Source organism: Anomaloglossus baeobatrachus, chromosome 11 (genome assembly GCF_048569485.1).
Source record: "Anomaloglossus baeobatrachus isolate aAnoBae1 chromosome 11, aAnoBae1.hap1, whole genome shotgun sequence".
NCBI lineage: Eukaryota > Metazoa > Chordata > Amphibia > Anura > Aromobatidae > Anomaloglossus > Anomaloglossus baeobatrachus.
Window position 1 is genome coordinate 190,269,858 of NC_134363.1, and position 16,782 is coordinate 190,286,639.

Sequence of the window (16,782 nt, forward strand, 5' to 3'; positions counted from 1 at the left end):
CTCTTTGCCGTAGATGTCGCTCCCGGTCATCCCTCTGGTCTTCCTCTTGCTGCCCTCGGTGGCTCATATACTGTTTGCGGTAGATGTCGCTCCGTCATCCCTCTGGTCTTCCTCTTGCTGCCCTCGGTGGCACCTATCCTCTTTGCGGTAGATGTCGCTCCCGGTCATCCCTCTGGTCTTCCTCTTGTGGCCCTCGGTGGCTAGTATCCTCTTTGCCGTAGATGTCGCTCCCGGTCATCCCTCTGGTCTTCCTCTTGCTGCCCTCGGTGGCTCATATCCTGTTTGCGGTAGATGTCGCTCCAGGTCATCCCTCTGGTCTTCCTCTTGCTGCCCTCGGTGGCACCTATCCTCTTTGCGGTAGATGTCGCTCCCGGTCATCCCTCTGGTCTTCCTCTTGCTGCCCTCGGTGGCTCATATACTGTTTGCGGTAGATGTCACTCCGTCATCCCTCTGGTCTTCCTCTTGCTGCCCTCGGTGGCACCTATCCTCTTTGCGGTAGATGTCGCTCCCGGTCATCCCTCTGGTCTTCCTCTTGCTGCCCTCGGTGGCTCCTATCCTCTTTGCGGTAGATGTCGCTCCCGGTCATCCCTCTGGTCTTCCTCTTGCTGCCCTCGGTGGCTCCTCTCCTTTTTGCGGTAGATGTCGCTCCCGGTCATCCCTCTGGTTTTCCTCTTGCTGCCCTCGGTGGCACCTATCCTCTTTGCGGTAGATGTCGCTCCCGGTCATCCCTCTGGTCTTCCTCTTGCTGTCCTCGGTGGCTCCTATCCTCTTTGCGGTAGATGTCGCTCCCGGTCATCCCTCTGGTCTTCCTCTTGCTGCCCTCGGTGGCTCCTATCCTTTTTGCGGTAGATGTCGCTCCCGGTCATCCCTCTGGTTTTCCTCTTGCTGCCCTCGGTGGCACCTATCCTCTTTGCGGTAGATGTCGCTCCCGGTCATCCCTCTGGTCTTCCTCTTGCTGTCCTCGGTGGCTCCTATCCTCTTTGCGGTAGATGTCGCTCCCGGTCATCCCTCTGGTCTTCCTCTTGCTGTCCTCGGTGCCACGTGTCTGTACATATCCGCTCGGCAGTTCCTTGTAGAGTGGTGCTTGTGTCTCCATTATGCAGAGTTGGGGAGGTGTTAGCGTCTCGTCACGGTGACACCCGTCCTGCTCCCGGCTGTGTTACCTACGCTGTGGTGTAATGTGTACGCTGCGTCACGTCATGGTGCCCGTGTCCGAGCAGACGATAACCGCAGCCTTCAGTCTGGAAACATTCCCTCATACCCCGATACAGCTCCCCACAAACATGTCATGGCACCTTAGTGTTATGTGTCTCCCATAATGAAGTCATGTGACCACAACATTTAGATGCCTGGAACCCCGCATCTGTGCAGAGACCCCAAAAAGTTTTGTGACATCATCATCACCGCAAATGCGGAAGGATGCAGGAAAAGACTCCAGCAGCACAAGCACATTGTGCAGATGACGCCAGCTGCCCCCCTCACTGTACAGGCGCCAGATGCACCCCCTCAATGTGCAGGCGCCAGCTGCACCCCCTCACTGCGCAGGCGCCAGCTGCACCTCCTCACTGCGCAGGCGCCACCTGCACCCCCTCACTGCACAGGCGCCACCTGCACCCCCACACTGCGCAGGCGCCACCTGCACCCCCACACTGCGCAGGCGCCAGCTGCACCCCCTCATTGCGCAGGCGCCACCTGCACCCCCACACTGCGCAGGTACCAGTTGCACCCCCTCACTGCGCAGGCGCCAGCTGCACCCCCTCACTGCGCAGGCGCCAGCTGCACCCCCTCACTGCGCAGGCGCCAGCTGCATCCCTTCACTGCGCAGGCGCCACCTGTACCCCCACACTGCGCAGGCGCCAGCTGCACCCCCTCACTGCGCAGGCGCCAGCTGCATCCCTTCACTGCGCAGGCCCCAGCTGCATCCCTTCACTGCGCAGGCGCCAGCTGCATCCCTTCACTGCGCAGGCGCCAGCTGCATCCCTTCACTGCGCAGGCGCCAGCTGCATCCCTTCACTGCGCAGGCGCCAGTTGCACATGGACTCATTTTACCGCCTTATAATTTTTATCTTCAATGGTTAAAAGTGCTAAGTGTTTATAAAAACATTTGCAATTTCCCTTTTTATGAAAAATCCTCACGAGTGCAGGGATTGTTAATTCTTTTGTTTGCCGCCATTGCCGCGGTCACGGTCACCACCAGTCTCAGGGTTATTCGGCTGCTTGAAGCCTCTGCACTGTTCCCCTGCACGCTCCTGCTTTGTCGTTGGAAAATTAATTTCCAAAACAATAGGATTTGCCAGAATGCACAATTTTCGATACAGTCGTCATTTTGTTGGATTTTCTTTAAAAGACTGGAAGAGGTGAATTAAATAAATATTCTGCTCACCGCAGCTCCGCGCCGGCTCCTCGGCTTCCTCTGGAGAAGGACGAGGTCTCCTGCAGTCACTTGGGGCCGGACATGTCAGTGACTTCAATGAGGTGCGTCGTGAGTGTGTGCGGTGCCGCAAGCCATCAATGTGTGTCACACCGCGCATGACCACGAGCCCTGGTCAGCACCAGAGGATATGGACCAAAGATCAAAGTGAAGGGTGGATCGGGGGGAGATGTGCGGACGCAGGACGGGTGACATGAGGGAGGAGGACGGGTGAGAAGAGGGAGGAGGACAGGTGAGAGGAGGACAGGTGAGAGGAGGGAGGAGGACAGGAGGGAGGAGGACAGGTGAGAGGAGGGAGGAGGACGGGTGAGAGGAGGGAGGAGGACGGGTGAGAGGAGGAAGGAGGATGGGTGAGAGGAGGGCAGGAGGGAGGAGGACGGGTGAGAGGAGGAAGGAGGACGGGTGAGAGGAGGGGGGAGGACGGGTGAGAGGAGGAAGGAGGATGGGTGAGAGGAGGGCAGGAGGGAGGAGGACGGGTGAAAGAAGGGAGGAGAACGGGTGAGAAGAGGGGGCAGGAGGACGGGTGAGAAGAGGGGGCAGGACAGGAAGGAGGAGGACATGTGAGAGGAGGGAGGAGGACGGGTGAGAGGAGGGAGGAGGACAGGAGGGAGGAGGACAGGTGAGAGGAGGGAGGAGGACGGGTGAGAGGAGGGAGGAGGACAGGTGAGAGGAGGGAGGAGGACAGGTGAGAGGAGGGAGGAGGACGGGTGAGAGGAGGGAGGAGGACAGGAGGGAGGAGGACAGGTGAGAGGAGGGAGGAGGATGGGTGAAAGGCGGGAGGAGGACAGGTGAGAGGAGGGAGGAGGATGGGTGAGAGGAGGACGGGTGACAGGAGGGAGGAGGACGGGTGAGACGAGGGGACAGGAGGACGGGTGAGAAGAGGAAGGAGGACAGGAGGGAGGAGGACAGGTGGGAGGAGGACGGGGGAGAGGAGGGAGGAGGACGGGGGAGAGGAGGGAGGAGGACGGGGGAGAAGGGGATGGGTGAGAGGAGCGAGGGGGATAGGTGAGAGGAAGGAGGAGGATAGGTGAGAGGAGGGAAGAGGATAGGTGAGATGAGGGGGTAGGACGGGTGAGAGGAGGGGGCAGTTATTCTATATCTCCTGCTGATCGGGGTCTGACTTTTCCGGCAGATTCCCTTTGGGACTGCATTGTATTTGGGCTATATGGAATCCGTCTAGACGGAGATTTGGGGTCTTCACTGGTCTGTGACGTTGCTCTTCCCCGGTGCCGGCGTGTCTTTCGTGCTGTCCGTACAGCGGCACATACGGCCGGGCCTTCCTGCACCTGGCATCGGACGGGCTGATGCGCTGCCGGAGCCTATTTTTAGCCGGGATTTAATGGTGCAGATACATCACGGTCGGGTGCGAGCGGTGGCGGCTGCGGATCTCGCGCTTTAGAATGAAGTGGCTGCAATTTTCAGGCCTTTTTTGTATCTTTGAGATGAAAAATGAGCGCAGTTCACATGTGAGAATAATTGTAAGATGAGGAATAGAAAGGAGCGGAGCCGAGCGCCATTCATTACTCCCCGGCTTCTCTGCACACTTCTTCTTTATAAGCCGGGATTTTTGGCGGGGGATGGGAGCGCCGCGCCGTCCTCTGGCAGCTTAATTATACCGTGTGTCGTATATTCTCAGATAAAGCAGGTGATGCAGAGACGCAGAGAAACCCGGCAATTTCCCGAAAAATCAGACATTTCATTTTCTGAATTGGGGATGAGAAGATCTGGGGGCCGTGTCAAGAAAAGGGGGCGCCGTATAACGAGGGGCCGGGGTCCTGTGCGGAGCGGATCACATGTCTGTACGTTTCTCACATTATTGCGCCATTTATGAGATGACACATATATCCAGCACCAGGGGTGTGAATACTTTCTGCACACAGCCCGAAATACAAGCATTACCTGACCGACTGCACAATCACAAAGGAATAAAATGTAACATTGTGTAGAGTTTGTGAAGTTGCAGTGTGCACGCGGATCTTACCGGTACTGCGACACCGCCGGGTACTTACCGGTACTGCGACACCGCCGGGTTGGCTTTGGCGGAGCAATGAAATTTCACTATGTTGTCTTCCAGGACAGGCTGCGGCTCCACCGTAAGATTCACCAAAGGAGGATCTGCAAATACATGACAAGGGGTGATCAGGACACGTCCACCATACTGTATATAGAGTATATACCTGCACAGCCGCCGCACGGGTCTCACTGCTCCACCATAGTGTATATACAGTGCCTTGCGAAAGTATTCGTCCCCCTTGAATTTTTCACCCTTTTCCCACATTTCCGGCTTCAAACATAAAGATAAAATGTGAATGTTCTGGTGAAGAATCAACAACAAGTGACACAATTGTGAAGAGGAAGGAAATTTATTGCTTATTTTAAACTTTGTAAAAAATAAACTGAAAATTGGTGCGTGCAATATTATTCATCCCCTTTACTGTCAGTGCCGTAAACTCCCTCCAGAAGTTGATTGAGGATGTCTGAATGATGCAATGTTGTCCTAAATGACTGATGATAAATATAAGCCCCTGTGTGTAATCAAGTCTCCGTATAATGCCCCTGCTCTGTGATAGTCTCAGGGTTCTGTGTAAAGCGCATCATGAAGACCAAGGAACACAACAGGCAGGTCCGTGATACTGTTGTGGAGAAGTTTAAAGCCGGATTTGGTTACAAAAAGATTTCCACAACTTTACACATCCCAAGAAGCCCTGTGCAAGCGATCATATTGATATGGAAGGAGCATCATACCACTGCAAATCTACCAAGACCCGGCCGTCCATCCAAACTGTCCTCTCACACAAGGAGAAGACTGATCAGATGCAGCCAAGAGGCCCATGATCCCTCTGGATGATCTGCAGAGATCTACAGCTGAGGTGGGAGAGTCTGTCCATAGCACAACAATCAGCCGTACACTGCACAAATCTGGCCTTTATAGAAGAGTGGCAAGAAGAAGCCATTTCTCAAAGATATCCATAAAAAGTGTGGTTTAAAGTTTGCCACAAGCCGCCGGAGACACCAAACATGTGGAAGAAGGGGCTCTGAATAATATTGCACGCCACAATTTTCAGTTTATTCTTGTTTATAAAAGTTTAAAATAAGCAATAAATTTCCTTCCTCTTCACAATTGTGTCACTTGTTGTTGATTCTTCACCAGAACATTCACATTTTATCTTTATGTTTGAAGCCTGAAATGTGGGAAAAGTTTGAAAGATTCGGGGGGGGGGGGGGTGAATACTTTCGCAGTGCACTGTATTTATATATACATATATACACACACACACACGCAGTATATACCTGCACAGCAGCTGCACGGGTCTCATTGCTCGTATATCCACAGTATATATTCCTCTTTCCATACACGATTGAGTAATCTGATTCTGGGAAAGCTGGGTGACAACCAGTATGGCTGCCATCATTATCATGTCTTGGCAATATGACTTTTTTTTTACACCCAGCTTTCCCGGGGTCCTGCATGACATATCTGCTTTGCAGGAGAGACACTGCTGGATAACCAGGCTGCAGTGTGAACAGCGCTGAGGTGTCTACAGGCGGCCATCACCCAGCTTTCCCCACACGTATACCTTGCAGGATTTTTCCATCGTGTCCCTCGGTAACCTCTCGCTGGGCGCCATGTTGCCTTGCCATGGCCGCCGCCGCTCGTGATGCGGAGGAGCAGCTCTTGGGGTGAGCGGAGCCTTTGAGTAACGCCGTTTGCTTTCCTGTCGCTTCTAATAATGAATTTGTGACCGGATTTAATTTTGAACATGAATAATGAAAACAGAAGAATAAATAAATAACAAAAGTAAAGAGCAGGCGGCGGCGGCGGCGCTCCTCCCTAATCCCGGGAGCCGGCTGCACTCCAGCGCGGAGGGGGTTAATTATAATTATTTTCCTCCGTGTGTTCTTCCGTTCCAGATGCACTTCGTCGCCGTTAATAGCATTTTTAATTGCTTTTCCGCGCAAGCAATTCAGAGCGAGCGAGATCTTTATTCGAAATCTCATTTCAGAGTCTTCTGATCGCCGCCGCCGCTTTCATCCGTCCAATTAGTGTGTCCCGAGAAGAAGCTGCTGTTTAATGGCCGGCGATTCCTGCGCGCGGTTATTAGCGCAGCGCGGCTATAAATACCATTGTTCTGCGGAGGAGACGGGGCCGAACTCAGAATATTCAGAGATAAGGATGGACCGGATCCTCGCAGAATACGAGAAGGAGCGGCGCCCGCGCTGACCGAGATAATTGGCTCCTATGGTTTTGTGCTGCCATGTTCTCCCCGCGGTGACCGGGGCGGTTAATGGTCGTCCAGCGCAGTGGTGATCTGTCACCCGCAGTCACACGGATGCTCTTAATGGGACCTGCTCTGATTATGTCCTTCGGATACGATGTGGCCCCACAGAGCTCAAGGACCTGGATCAGGGTCAAACCCTTCATAGAAGACCACCCTGCCGAGACTTTATACACAGCCGCAGCAAGTGTGAGGACATCCAGATCCCGACAGACTGCAAATCGCATGCAAAGACCGCTCCTGTATGGCTCATACACACTCTGCCACATGCTCATCCAGGGCCGCCTGCTTTAGGAACACCAAAACAGTGGTGCAGTAGAAACTGACACTATTCAGTCTGATCTCCGGAAAGCTGGGTGACATGAATGGAATATTAATGCACTGATCCAACATCCACATTGATTCGTGGAGGTTTCCACTGGTCTCTGGGCCACAGTGAATCCTTCTCCCGTCCTCTCACTCTTGTAATAAAGCGAATGTAAGCCGAAGATCGATCACAGCCGATAAACGAAGACAAAGACGGAAGAAGCAGAAGACAAAGACAGAAGGAGCAGATAAAGAGAAAGACGGAAGGAGCCGATAAACGAAGACAAAAACAGAAGGAGCCAATAAAGAGAAAGACGGAAGGAGCCGATAAACGAAGACAAAGACGGAAGGAGCCAATAAAGAGAAAGACGGAAGGAGCCGATAAAGAGAAAGACGGAAGGAGCCGATAAACGAAGACAAAGACGGAAGGAGCCAATAAAGAGAAAGACGAAAGGAGCCGATAAAGAGAAAGACGGAAGGAGCCGATAAACGAAGACAAAGACGGAAGGAGCTGATAAACGAAGACAAAGACGGAAGGAGCCAATAAAGAGAAAGACGGAAGGAGCCGATAAAGAGAAAGACGGAAGGAGCCGATAAACGAAGACAAAGACGGAAGGAGCCAATAAAGAGAAAGACGGAAGGAGCCAATAAAGAGAAAGACGGAAGGAGCCGATAAACGAAGACAAAGACAGAAGGAGCCAATAAAGAGAAAGACGGAAGGAGCCGATAAACGAAGACAAAAACGGAAGGAGCCAATAAAGAGAAAGATGGAAGGAGCCGATAAACGAAGACAAAGACAGAAGGAGCCAATAAAGAGAAAGACGGAAGGAGACGATAAACGAAGACAAAAACATAAGGAGCCAAAAAGAGAAAGACGGAAGAAGCAGATAAAGAGAAAGATGGAAGGAGCAGAAGACAAAGATGGAAGGAGCAGATAAAGAGAAAGACGGAAGGAGCAGAAGACAAAGATGGAAGGAGCAGATAAAGAGAAAGACGGAAGGAACCGATAAACGAAGACAAAAACGTAAGGAGCCAAAAAAGAGAAAGACAGAAGGAGCAGATAAACAAAAACAAAAACGGAAGAAGCAGAAGACAACGACGGAAGGAGCAGATAAACGAAGACAAAGACGGAAGGAGCCGATAAAGAGAAAGCCGGAAGAAGCAGAAGACAAAGACGGAAGGAGCCGATAAACAAAGACCAAGACGGAAAGAGCCGATAAACGAAGACAAAAACGGAAGGAGCCAAAAAAGAGAAAGACGGAAGGAGCAGATAAAGAGAAAGATGGAAGGAGCCGATAAACGAAGACAAAGACGGAAGGAGCCAATAAAGAGAAAGACGGAAGGAGCAGATAAACGAAGACAAAGACGGAAGGAGCCGATAAAGAGAAAGACGGAAGGAGCAGAAGACAAAGACGGAAGGAGCAGATAAAGAGAAAGACGGAAGGAACCGATAAACGAAGACAAAAACGTAAGGAGCCAAAAAAGAGAAAGACAGAAGGAGCAGATAAACAAAAACAAAAACGGAAGAAGCAGAAGACAAAGACGGAAGGAGCAGATAAACGAAGACAAAGACGGAAGGAGCCGATAAAGAGAAAGCCGGAAGAAGCAGAAGACAAAGACGGAAGGAGCCGATAAACAAAGACCAAGACGGAAAGAGCCGATAAACGAAGACAAAAACGGAAGGAGCCAAAAAAGAGAAAGACGGAAGGAGCAGATAAACGAAGACAAAGACGGAAGGAGCCAAAAAAGAGAAAGACGGAAGGAGCAGATAAAGAGAAAGATGGAAGGAGCCGATAAACGAAGACAAAGACGGAAGGAGCCAATAAAGAGAAAGACGGAAGGAGCAGATAAACGAAGACAAAGATGGAAGGAGCCAATAAAGAGAAAGACGGAAAAAGCAGAAGACAAAGACGGAAGAAGCAGAAGACAAAGACGGAAGGAGCAGATAAACAAAGACCAAGACAGAAAGAGCCGATAAACGAAGACAAAGACGGAATGAGCCAATAAAGAGAAAGACGGAAGGAGCAGATAAACAAAAGCAAAGATGGAAGAAGCAGAAGACAAAGACAGAAGGAGCTGATAAAGAGAAAGACGGAAGGAGACGATAAAGAGAAAGACGGAAGAAGCAGAAGACAAAGACGGAAGAAGCCGATAGAGAAAGACGGAGGGAACCGATAAACAAAGACCAAGACGAAAGGAGCCGATAAACAAAGACGGAAGGAGCCGATAAACGAAGACCAAGACGGAAGGAGCCGATAAAGAGATAAATGGAAGAAGCCGATAAAGAGAAAGATGGAAAGAGCCAATAAAGCGAAAGATAGAAGAATCCGATAAACAAAGACAAAGAAGGAAGGAGCCGATAAACAAAGAGAAAGACGGAAGAAGCAGAAGACAAAATTGAAAGGAGCCGGTAAACAAAGACAAAGGCGAAAGGAGCCGATAAACGAAGACCAAGACGGAAGGAGACAATAAACGAAGACCAAGACGGAAGGAGCCAATAAATGAAGACAAAGACGAAAGGAAGCGATAAAAAAGACAGACGGAAGGAGACGATAAAGACAAAATCGTAAGGAAGCGATAAACGAAGACAAAGATGGAAGAAGTTTTATGTCAAAACAATTAACCAAAAGTTTTAGAACTTTGGATACAAGAAAGATGCAGAATTTGTAATGGAGCTGGCACAGGACAAGATGGGGCCCGGAGAGAAGAGCTGGACCTACAGGCGGCAGACACTATCACTGGGCTGTTCACACACATGGGCAGTAACGAAGTACAACTCCCATCATCCGCACCAGGCCCTGCACATTGGGAAGAAGTCACAGTTAACACATTGGCACCAGATGAGTCATCACTGGCTCAGGGGTCCCCAATATTGCAGCATGTGCCCCTGGCAGACGTGACTCACGCTGGATGTTGATGGTGACGGTGGTGTCCTTTCCCGCGGGGACGGCCTTGTTGGTGGCGCGGCAGCTGATCGTCTGTCCGTTCTCAATGTCAGACGGCGACACAAAGAGCGTGCTGATGATACTCTCCCGCTTCCCGTCCCGCAACTGAGTCTGTAACATAGAAAAGAGGAGCGGATTAGATACACAGCTCAACAGACAGTATCACACGGGCAGGATTAGATACACAGCTCAGCAGACAGTATCACACGGGCAGGATTAGATACACAGCTCAACAGACAGTATCACACGGGCAGGATTAGATACACAGCTCAGCAGACAGTATCACACGGGCAGGATTAGATACACAGCTCAACAGACAGTATCACACGGGCAGGATTAGATACACAGCTCAACAGACAGTATCACACGGGCAGGATTAGATACACAGCTCAACAGACAGTATCACACGGGCAGGATTAGATACACAGCTCAGACAGTATCACACGGGCAGGATTAGATACACAGCTCAGACAGTATCACACGGGCAGGATTAGATACACCGCTCAGCAGACAGTATCACACAGGACAGGTTTAGATACATCTCTCCTGGCGGAGGGGCTCTCTGGTGGGCAGCAGGTTCTCTTTATGGGAGGGCACACTGGTGGGATATCCCTTTATATGTGGATGGTGGATACATAGCAGTTGAGATATTATTGGTGGGGGCATGGCGGTACTCAGGGTGGGGGATTTCATATACTTTATGTGACCTATATATTTTCAGGGGCGCAGTGATTGGGGGACAGTGACCGGAGGAACAGTGATCGGGGAGGCAGTCATTGGTGCGGTAGACATCGGGGGGGGGGGGGCAGTCATCGGGGGGCAGTGATCAGGGCAGCAGTCATCGGGGCCAGTCATCGGGGGGGGCAGCCATCGGGGCCAGTCATCAGGGCGACAGTCATCGGGGGGCAGTCATCGGGGGGCAGTGATCGGGAGGGGGCAGTGATCAGGGGGTGCAGTGATAGGGCGTGCAGTCATCGGTAGGGCAGTCATTGGGGGGCAGTGATCAGGGGGGCAGTGATTGGGGCAGAGTGATCGGGGGGCAGTGATCAGGGGGGCAGTGATTGGGGCAGAGTGATCGGGGGGCAGTGATCGGGGGGCAGTGATAGGAGGGGCAGTCATCGGTAGGGCAGTCATTGGGGGGCAGTGATCAGGAGGGCAGTGATCAGGGGGGCAGTGATTGGGGCAGAGTGATCGGGGGGCAGTGATCAGGGGGGCAGTGATCGGGGGGCAGTGATCGGGGGGCAGTGATCGGGGGGCAGTGATTGGGGCACAGTGATCGGGGGGCAGTGATCAGGAGGGTAGTGATCAGGGGAGCAGTGATTGGGGCACAGTGATCGGGGGGCAGTGATCGGGGGGCAGTGATTGTGGCACAGTGATCAGGGGGGCAGTGATTGGGGCACAGTGATCAGGGGGGCAGTGATTGGGGCACAGTGATCAGGGGGGCAGTGATTGGGGCACAGTGATCAGGGGGGCAGTGATTGGGGCACAGTGATCGGGGGGCAGTGATTGGGGGTAGTGATCAGGGGGGCAGTGATTGGGGCACAGTGATCGGGGGGCAGTGATTGGGGCACAGTGATCGGGGGGTAGTGATCAGGGGGCCAGTGATTGGGGCACAGTGAACGGGGGGCAGTGATCAGGGGAGCAGTGATTGGGGCACAGTGATTGGGGGGTAGTGATTGGGGCACAGTGATCGGGGGGCAGTGATTGAGGCACAGTGATCGGGGGGCAGTGATTGGGGCACAGTGATGGGGGGCAGTGATTGGGGGGCACACGGTGACTGAGCCCCGGTGATTGGACGGCAACATGCAGGTTTCACAATAAGAAGCATGAAAAGTCCGAAATCAGAGGAGAGGTCGGTGGTGGTGACTGGAGGCAACGAGTGGCCACCATTGAGGGAACATGTCACCTGATACATGGGGGGGCTGCGCCCTCTACACTGCGACTAGCATATGCAGAGCCATCCTGCATGCTGGGAGTTGTGGTTCCCCAGCACAGGGCACCTGGACAGGAGGCGTCTGCAGGGTCGGGTGGGGGTCTGCTTCCCTCCAGTCTGGTGGTGAGCGGCGGTGCACCGTGTACAAAATCGAGCCGCGTCGTCATGGAGACGGCTTATTACAGACGATTAAAATAACGACGAGAACATAAACTCCGGAATAAAATCAGATCTCGGTAATTATAGAAAATATGGTGGATTAGCCCGCACTTATCAGATCCGGCTCCGTGAAGAGCAGCCGTCCAGAAGAGGCGCGGACAGAGACTGCGGACACTGAAAACTGCGACCACAGAGACAGCGGACACTGAAAACTGCGACCCCCAGAGACGGCGGACACTGAAAACTGCGACCCCAGAGACGGCGGACACTGAAAACTGTGACCACAGAGACAGCAGACACTGAAAACTGCGACCCCAGAGACAGCGGACACTGAAAACACCGACCACAGAGACGGCGGACACTGAAAACTGTGACCACAGAGACAGCGGACACTGAAAACTGCGACCCCAGAGACGGCGGACACTGAAAACTGTGACCCCAGAGACAGCGGACACTGAAAACTGCGACCAAGGAGACGGCGGACACTGAAAACTGCGACCACAGAGACGGCGGACACTGAAAACTGCGATCAAGGAGTCGGCGGACACTGAAAACTGCGACCAAGGAGACGGCGGACACTGAAAACTGCGACCACAGAGACGGCGGACACTGAAAACTGCGACCACAGAGACGGCGGACACTGAAAACTGCGACCACAGAGACGGCGGACAGTGAAAACTGCGACCACAGAGACAGCGGACACTGAAGACTGCGACCACAGAGACAGCGGACACTGAAAACTGCGACCACAGAGACAGCGGACACTGAAGACTGCGACCACAGAGACAGCGGACACTGAAGACTGCAACCACAGAGACAGCGGACACTGAAAACACCGACCACAGAGACGGCGGACACTGAAAACTGCGACCACAGAGACGGCGGACACTGAAAACTGCGACCACAGAGACAGCGGACACTGAAGACTGCGACCACAGAGACGGCAGACACTGAAAACTGCGACCACAGAGACAGCGGACACTGAAGACTGCGACCACAGAGACAGCGGACACTGAAAACACCGACCACAGAGACAGCGGACACTGAAAACACCGACCACAGAGACAGCGGACACTGAAAACACCGACCACAGAGACGGCGGACACTGAAAACCGCGACCACAGAGATGGCGGACACTAAAAACACAGACCACAGAGATGGCAGACACTGAAGACACCGACCACAGAGACTGCGGACACTGAAAACTGCGACCACAGAGACAGCGGACACTGAAAACTGCGACCCCCAGAGACGGCGGACACTGAAAACTGCGACCCCAGAGACGGCGGACACTGAAAACTGTGACCACAGAGACAGCAGACACTGAAAACTGCGACCCCAGAGACAGCGGACACTGAAAACACCGACCACAGAGACGGCGGACACTGAAAACTGTGACCACAGAGACAGCGGACACTGAAAACTGCGACCCCAGAGACGGCGGACACTGAAAACTGTGACCCCAGAGACGGCGGACACTGAAAACTGCGACCAAGGAGACGGCGGACACTGAAAACTGCGACCACAGAGACGGCGGACACTGAAAACTGCGACCAAGGAGTCGGCGGACACTGAAAACTGCGACCAAGGAGACGGCGGACACTGAAAACTGCGACCACAGAGACGGCGGACACTGAAAACTGCGACCACAGAGACGGCGGACACTGAAAACTGCGACCACAGAGACGGCGGACACTGAAAACTGCGACCACAGAGACAGCGGACACTGAAGACTGCGACCACAGAGACAGCGGACACTGAAAACTGCGACCACAGAGACAGCGGACACTGAAAACTGCGACCACAGAGACAGCGGACACTGAAGACTGCGACCACAGAGACAGCGGACACTGAAGACTGCGACCACAGAGACAGCGGACACTGAAAACACCGACCACAGAGACGGCGGACACTGAAAACTGCGACCACAGAGACGGCGGACACTGAAAACTGCGACCACAGAGACAGCGGACACTGAAGACTGCGACCACAGAGACGGCAGACACTGAAAACTGCGACCACAGAGACAGCGGACACTGAAGACTGCGACCACAGAGACGGCGGACACTGAAAACTGCGACCAAGGAGTCGGCGGACACTGAAAACACCGACCACAGAGACAGCGGACACTGAAAACACCGACCACAGAGACGGCGGACACTGAAAACCGCGACCACAGAGATGGCGGACACTAAAAACACAGACCACAGAGATGGCAGACACTGAAGACACCGACCACAGAGACAGCGGACACTGAAAACACCGACCACAGAGATGGCAGACACTGAAGACTGCGACCACAGAGACGGCGGACACTGAAAACACCGACCACAGAGACGGCGGACACTGAAAACTGCGACCACAGAGATGGCGGGCACTGAAAACACCGACCACAGAGACAGCGGACACTGAAAACACCAACCACAGAGACAGCGGACACTGAAAACACCGACCACAGAGACAGCAGACACTGAAAACACCGACCACAGAGACAGCGGACACTGAAAACACCGACCACCGAGACAGCAGACACTGAAAACACCGACCACAGAGACAGCGGACACTGAAAACACCGACCCCAGAGACAGCGGACACTGAAAACACCGACCATAGAGACGGCGGACACTGAAAACCGTGACCACAGAGATGGCGGACACTGAAAACACCGACCACAGAGACGGCGGACACTGAAAACACCGACCACAGAGACGGCGGACACTGAAAACACCGACCACAGAGACAGCGGACACTGAAAACACCGACCCCAGAGATGGCGGACACTGAAAACCGCGACCACAGAGACAGCGGACACTGAAAACACCGACCCCAGAGACGGCAGACACTGAAAACTGCGACCACAGAGACAGCGGACACTGAAAACACCGACCCCAGATACTGCAGACACTGAAAACCGTGACTCCAGAGACGGCGGACACTGAAAACCGCGACCCCAGAGACGGCGGACACTGAAAACCGCGACCACCGAGACGGCGGACACTGAAAACCGCGACCCCAGAGATGGTGGAAACATTGCTCCTATGATTGGATTATTCCGTTTTCCGCTGTTGTCTGGGATATATGGGGCTCGCGCTCCAGCTGCAGATACCACCGCGTTTATTGCGCCTCCGGATTACGGTCAGAGCCGCTGGGGCGCATTCACACTGTGCAGTACAGATCCTGCTCATTCTGCGCTGTTACTATAGTCACATTCCCTAGCGGTGTGGAGGGATTTTCAGGCGCCGGTCGCAGGGAGGCCGCCCCTACATTGTGAATGTGTGACTATCTGAAGGAGGTTTCCCTGCACGTTTCCCACCTGCTGCAGGACTACAACTCTCAGCATAGCCTGTGGCGCTCAGGTGACGGGTGCCAGGCTCTCCAGTCTATGGCCCTCCAGATGATTGATGAGAGCCGCGCCCCAGGATGCCTCTTCTGTCTGATTGCACATTGTGAGTGGCAGCGCGGTGTCTGCACCTGCACCGGCGGGCCCTGATTACTCCATCACTCCTCCTGGCAGCGGAGGCAGCTGTGTGCAGAAATGCTTCATCTCCCATGTATCCTGTATATACCGCACTCCCATGTATCCAGTATATACCGCACTCCCATGTATCCAGTATATACACCGCACTCCCATGTATCCAGTATATACACCGCACTCCCATGTATCCAGTATATACCGCACTCCCATGTATCCAGTATATACCGCACTCCCATGTATCCAGTATATACCGCACTCCCATGTATCCTGTATATACCGCACTCCCATGTATCCAGTATATACCGCACTCCCATGTATCCTGTACATACCGCACTCCCATGTATCCTGTATATACCGCACTCCCATGTATCCAGTATATACCGCACTCCCATGTATCCTGTATATACCGCGCTCCCATGTATCCAGTATATACCGCACTCCCATGTATCCAGTATATACCGCACTCCCATGTATCCTGTATATACCGCACTCCCATGTATCCTGTATATACCGCACTCCCATGTATCCAGTATATACCGCACTCCCATGTATCCTGTACATACCGCACTCCCATGTATCCAGTATATACCGCACTCCCATGTATCCTGTATATACCGCACTCCCATGTATCCAGTATATACCGCACTCCCATGTATCCAGTATATACCGCACTCCCATGTATCCAGTATATACCGCACTCCCATGTATCCTGTATATACCGCACTCCCATGTATCCTGTATATACCGCACTCCCATGTATCCTGTATATACCGCACTCCCATGTATCCAGTATATACCGCACTCCCATGTATCCAGTATATACCGCACTCCCATGTATCCAGTATATACCGCACTCCCATGTATCCAGTATATACCGCACTCCCATGTATCCTGCATATACCGCACTCCCATGTATCCTGCATATACCGCACTCCCATGTATCCTGTATATACCGCACCCCCATGTATCCTGTATATACCGCACTCCCATGTATCCTGTATATACCACACTCCCATGTATCCAGTATATACCGCACTCCCATGTATCCTGTATATACTGCACTCCCATGTATCCTGTATGTACCGCACTCCCATGTATCCTGTATGTACCGCGCTCCCATGTAACCTGTATGTACCGCACTCCCATGTATCCTGTATATACCGCACTCCCATGTATCCTGTATGTACCGCACTCCCATGTATCCTGTATGTACCGCGCTCCCATGTAACCTGTATGTACCGCGCTCCCATGTAACC

General features: G+C 53.0%; 1 protein-coding gene across 2 annotated transcripts in view; it reads right to left on the bottom strand.

Annotated features, from left to right (window-relative positions):
• The window catches only part of KIRREL3 (kirre like nephrin family adhesion molecule 3), a 1,021,297-nt gene that overhangs the window by 116,515 nt on the left and 888,000 nt on the right, over nt 1–16,782 (bottom strand). For both annotated transcript variants that reach the window (XM_075328418.1, XM_075328420.1), the window contains exons 6-7: nt 9,920–10,070; nt 4,441–4,546 (exon numbers count right to left, since the gene is read on the bottom strand). In XM_075328418.1, coding sequence (XP_075184533.1) covers nt 4,441–4,546; nt 9,920–10,070 — 257 coding nt within the window. The remainder of the gene's footprint in view (nt 1–4,440; nt 4,547–9,919; nt 10,071–16,782) is intronic.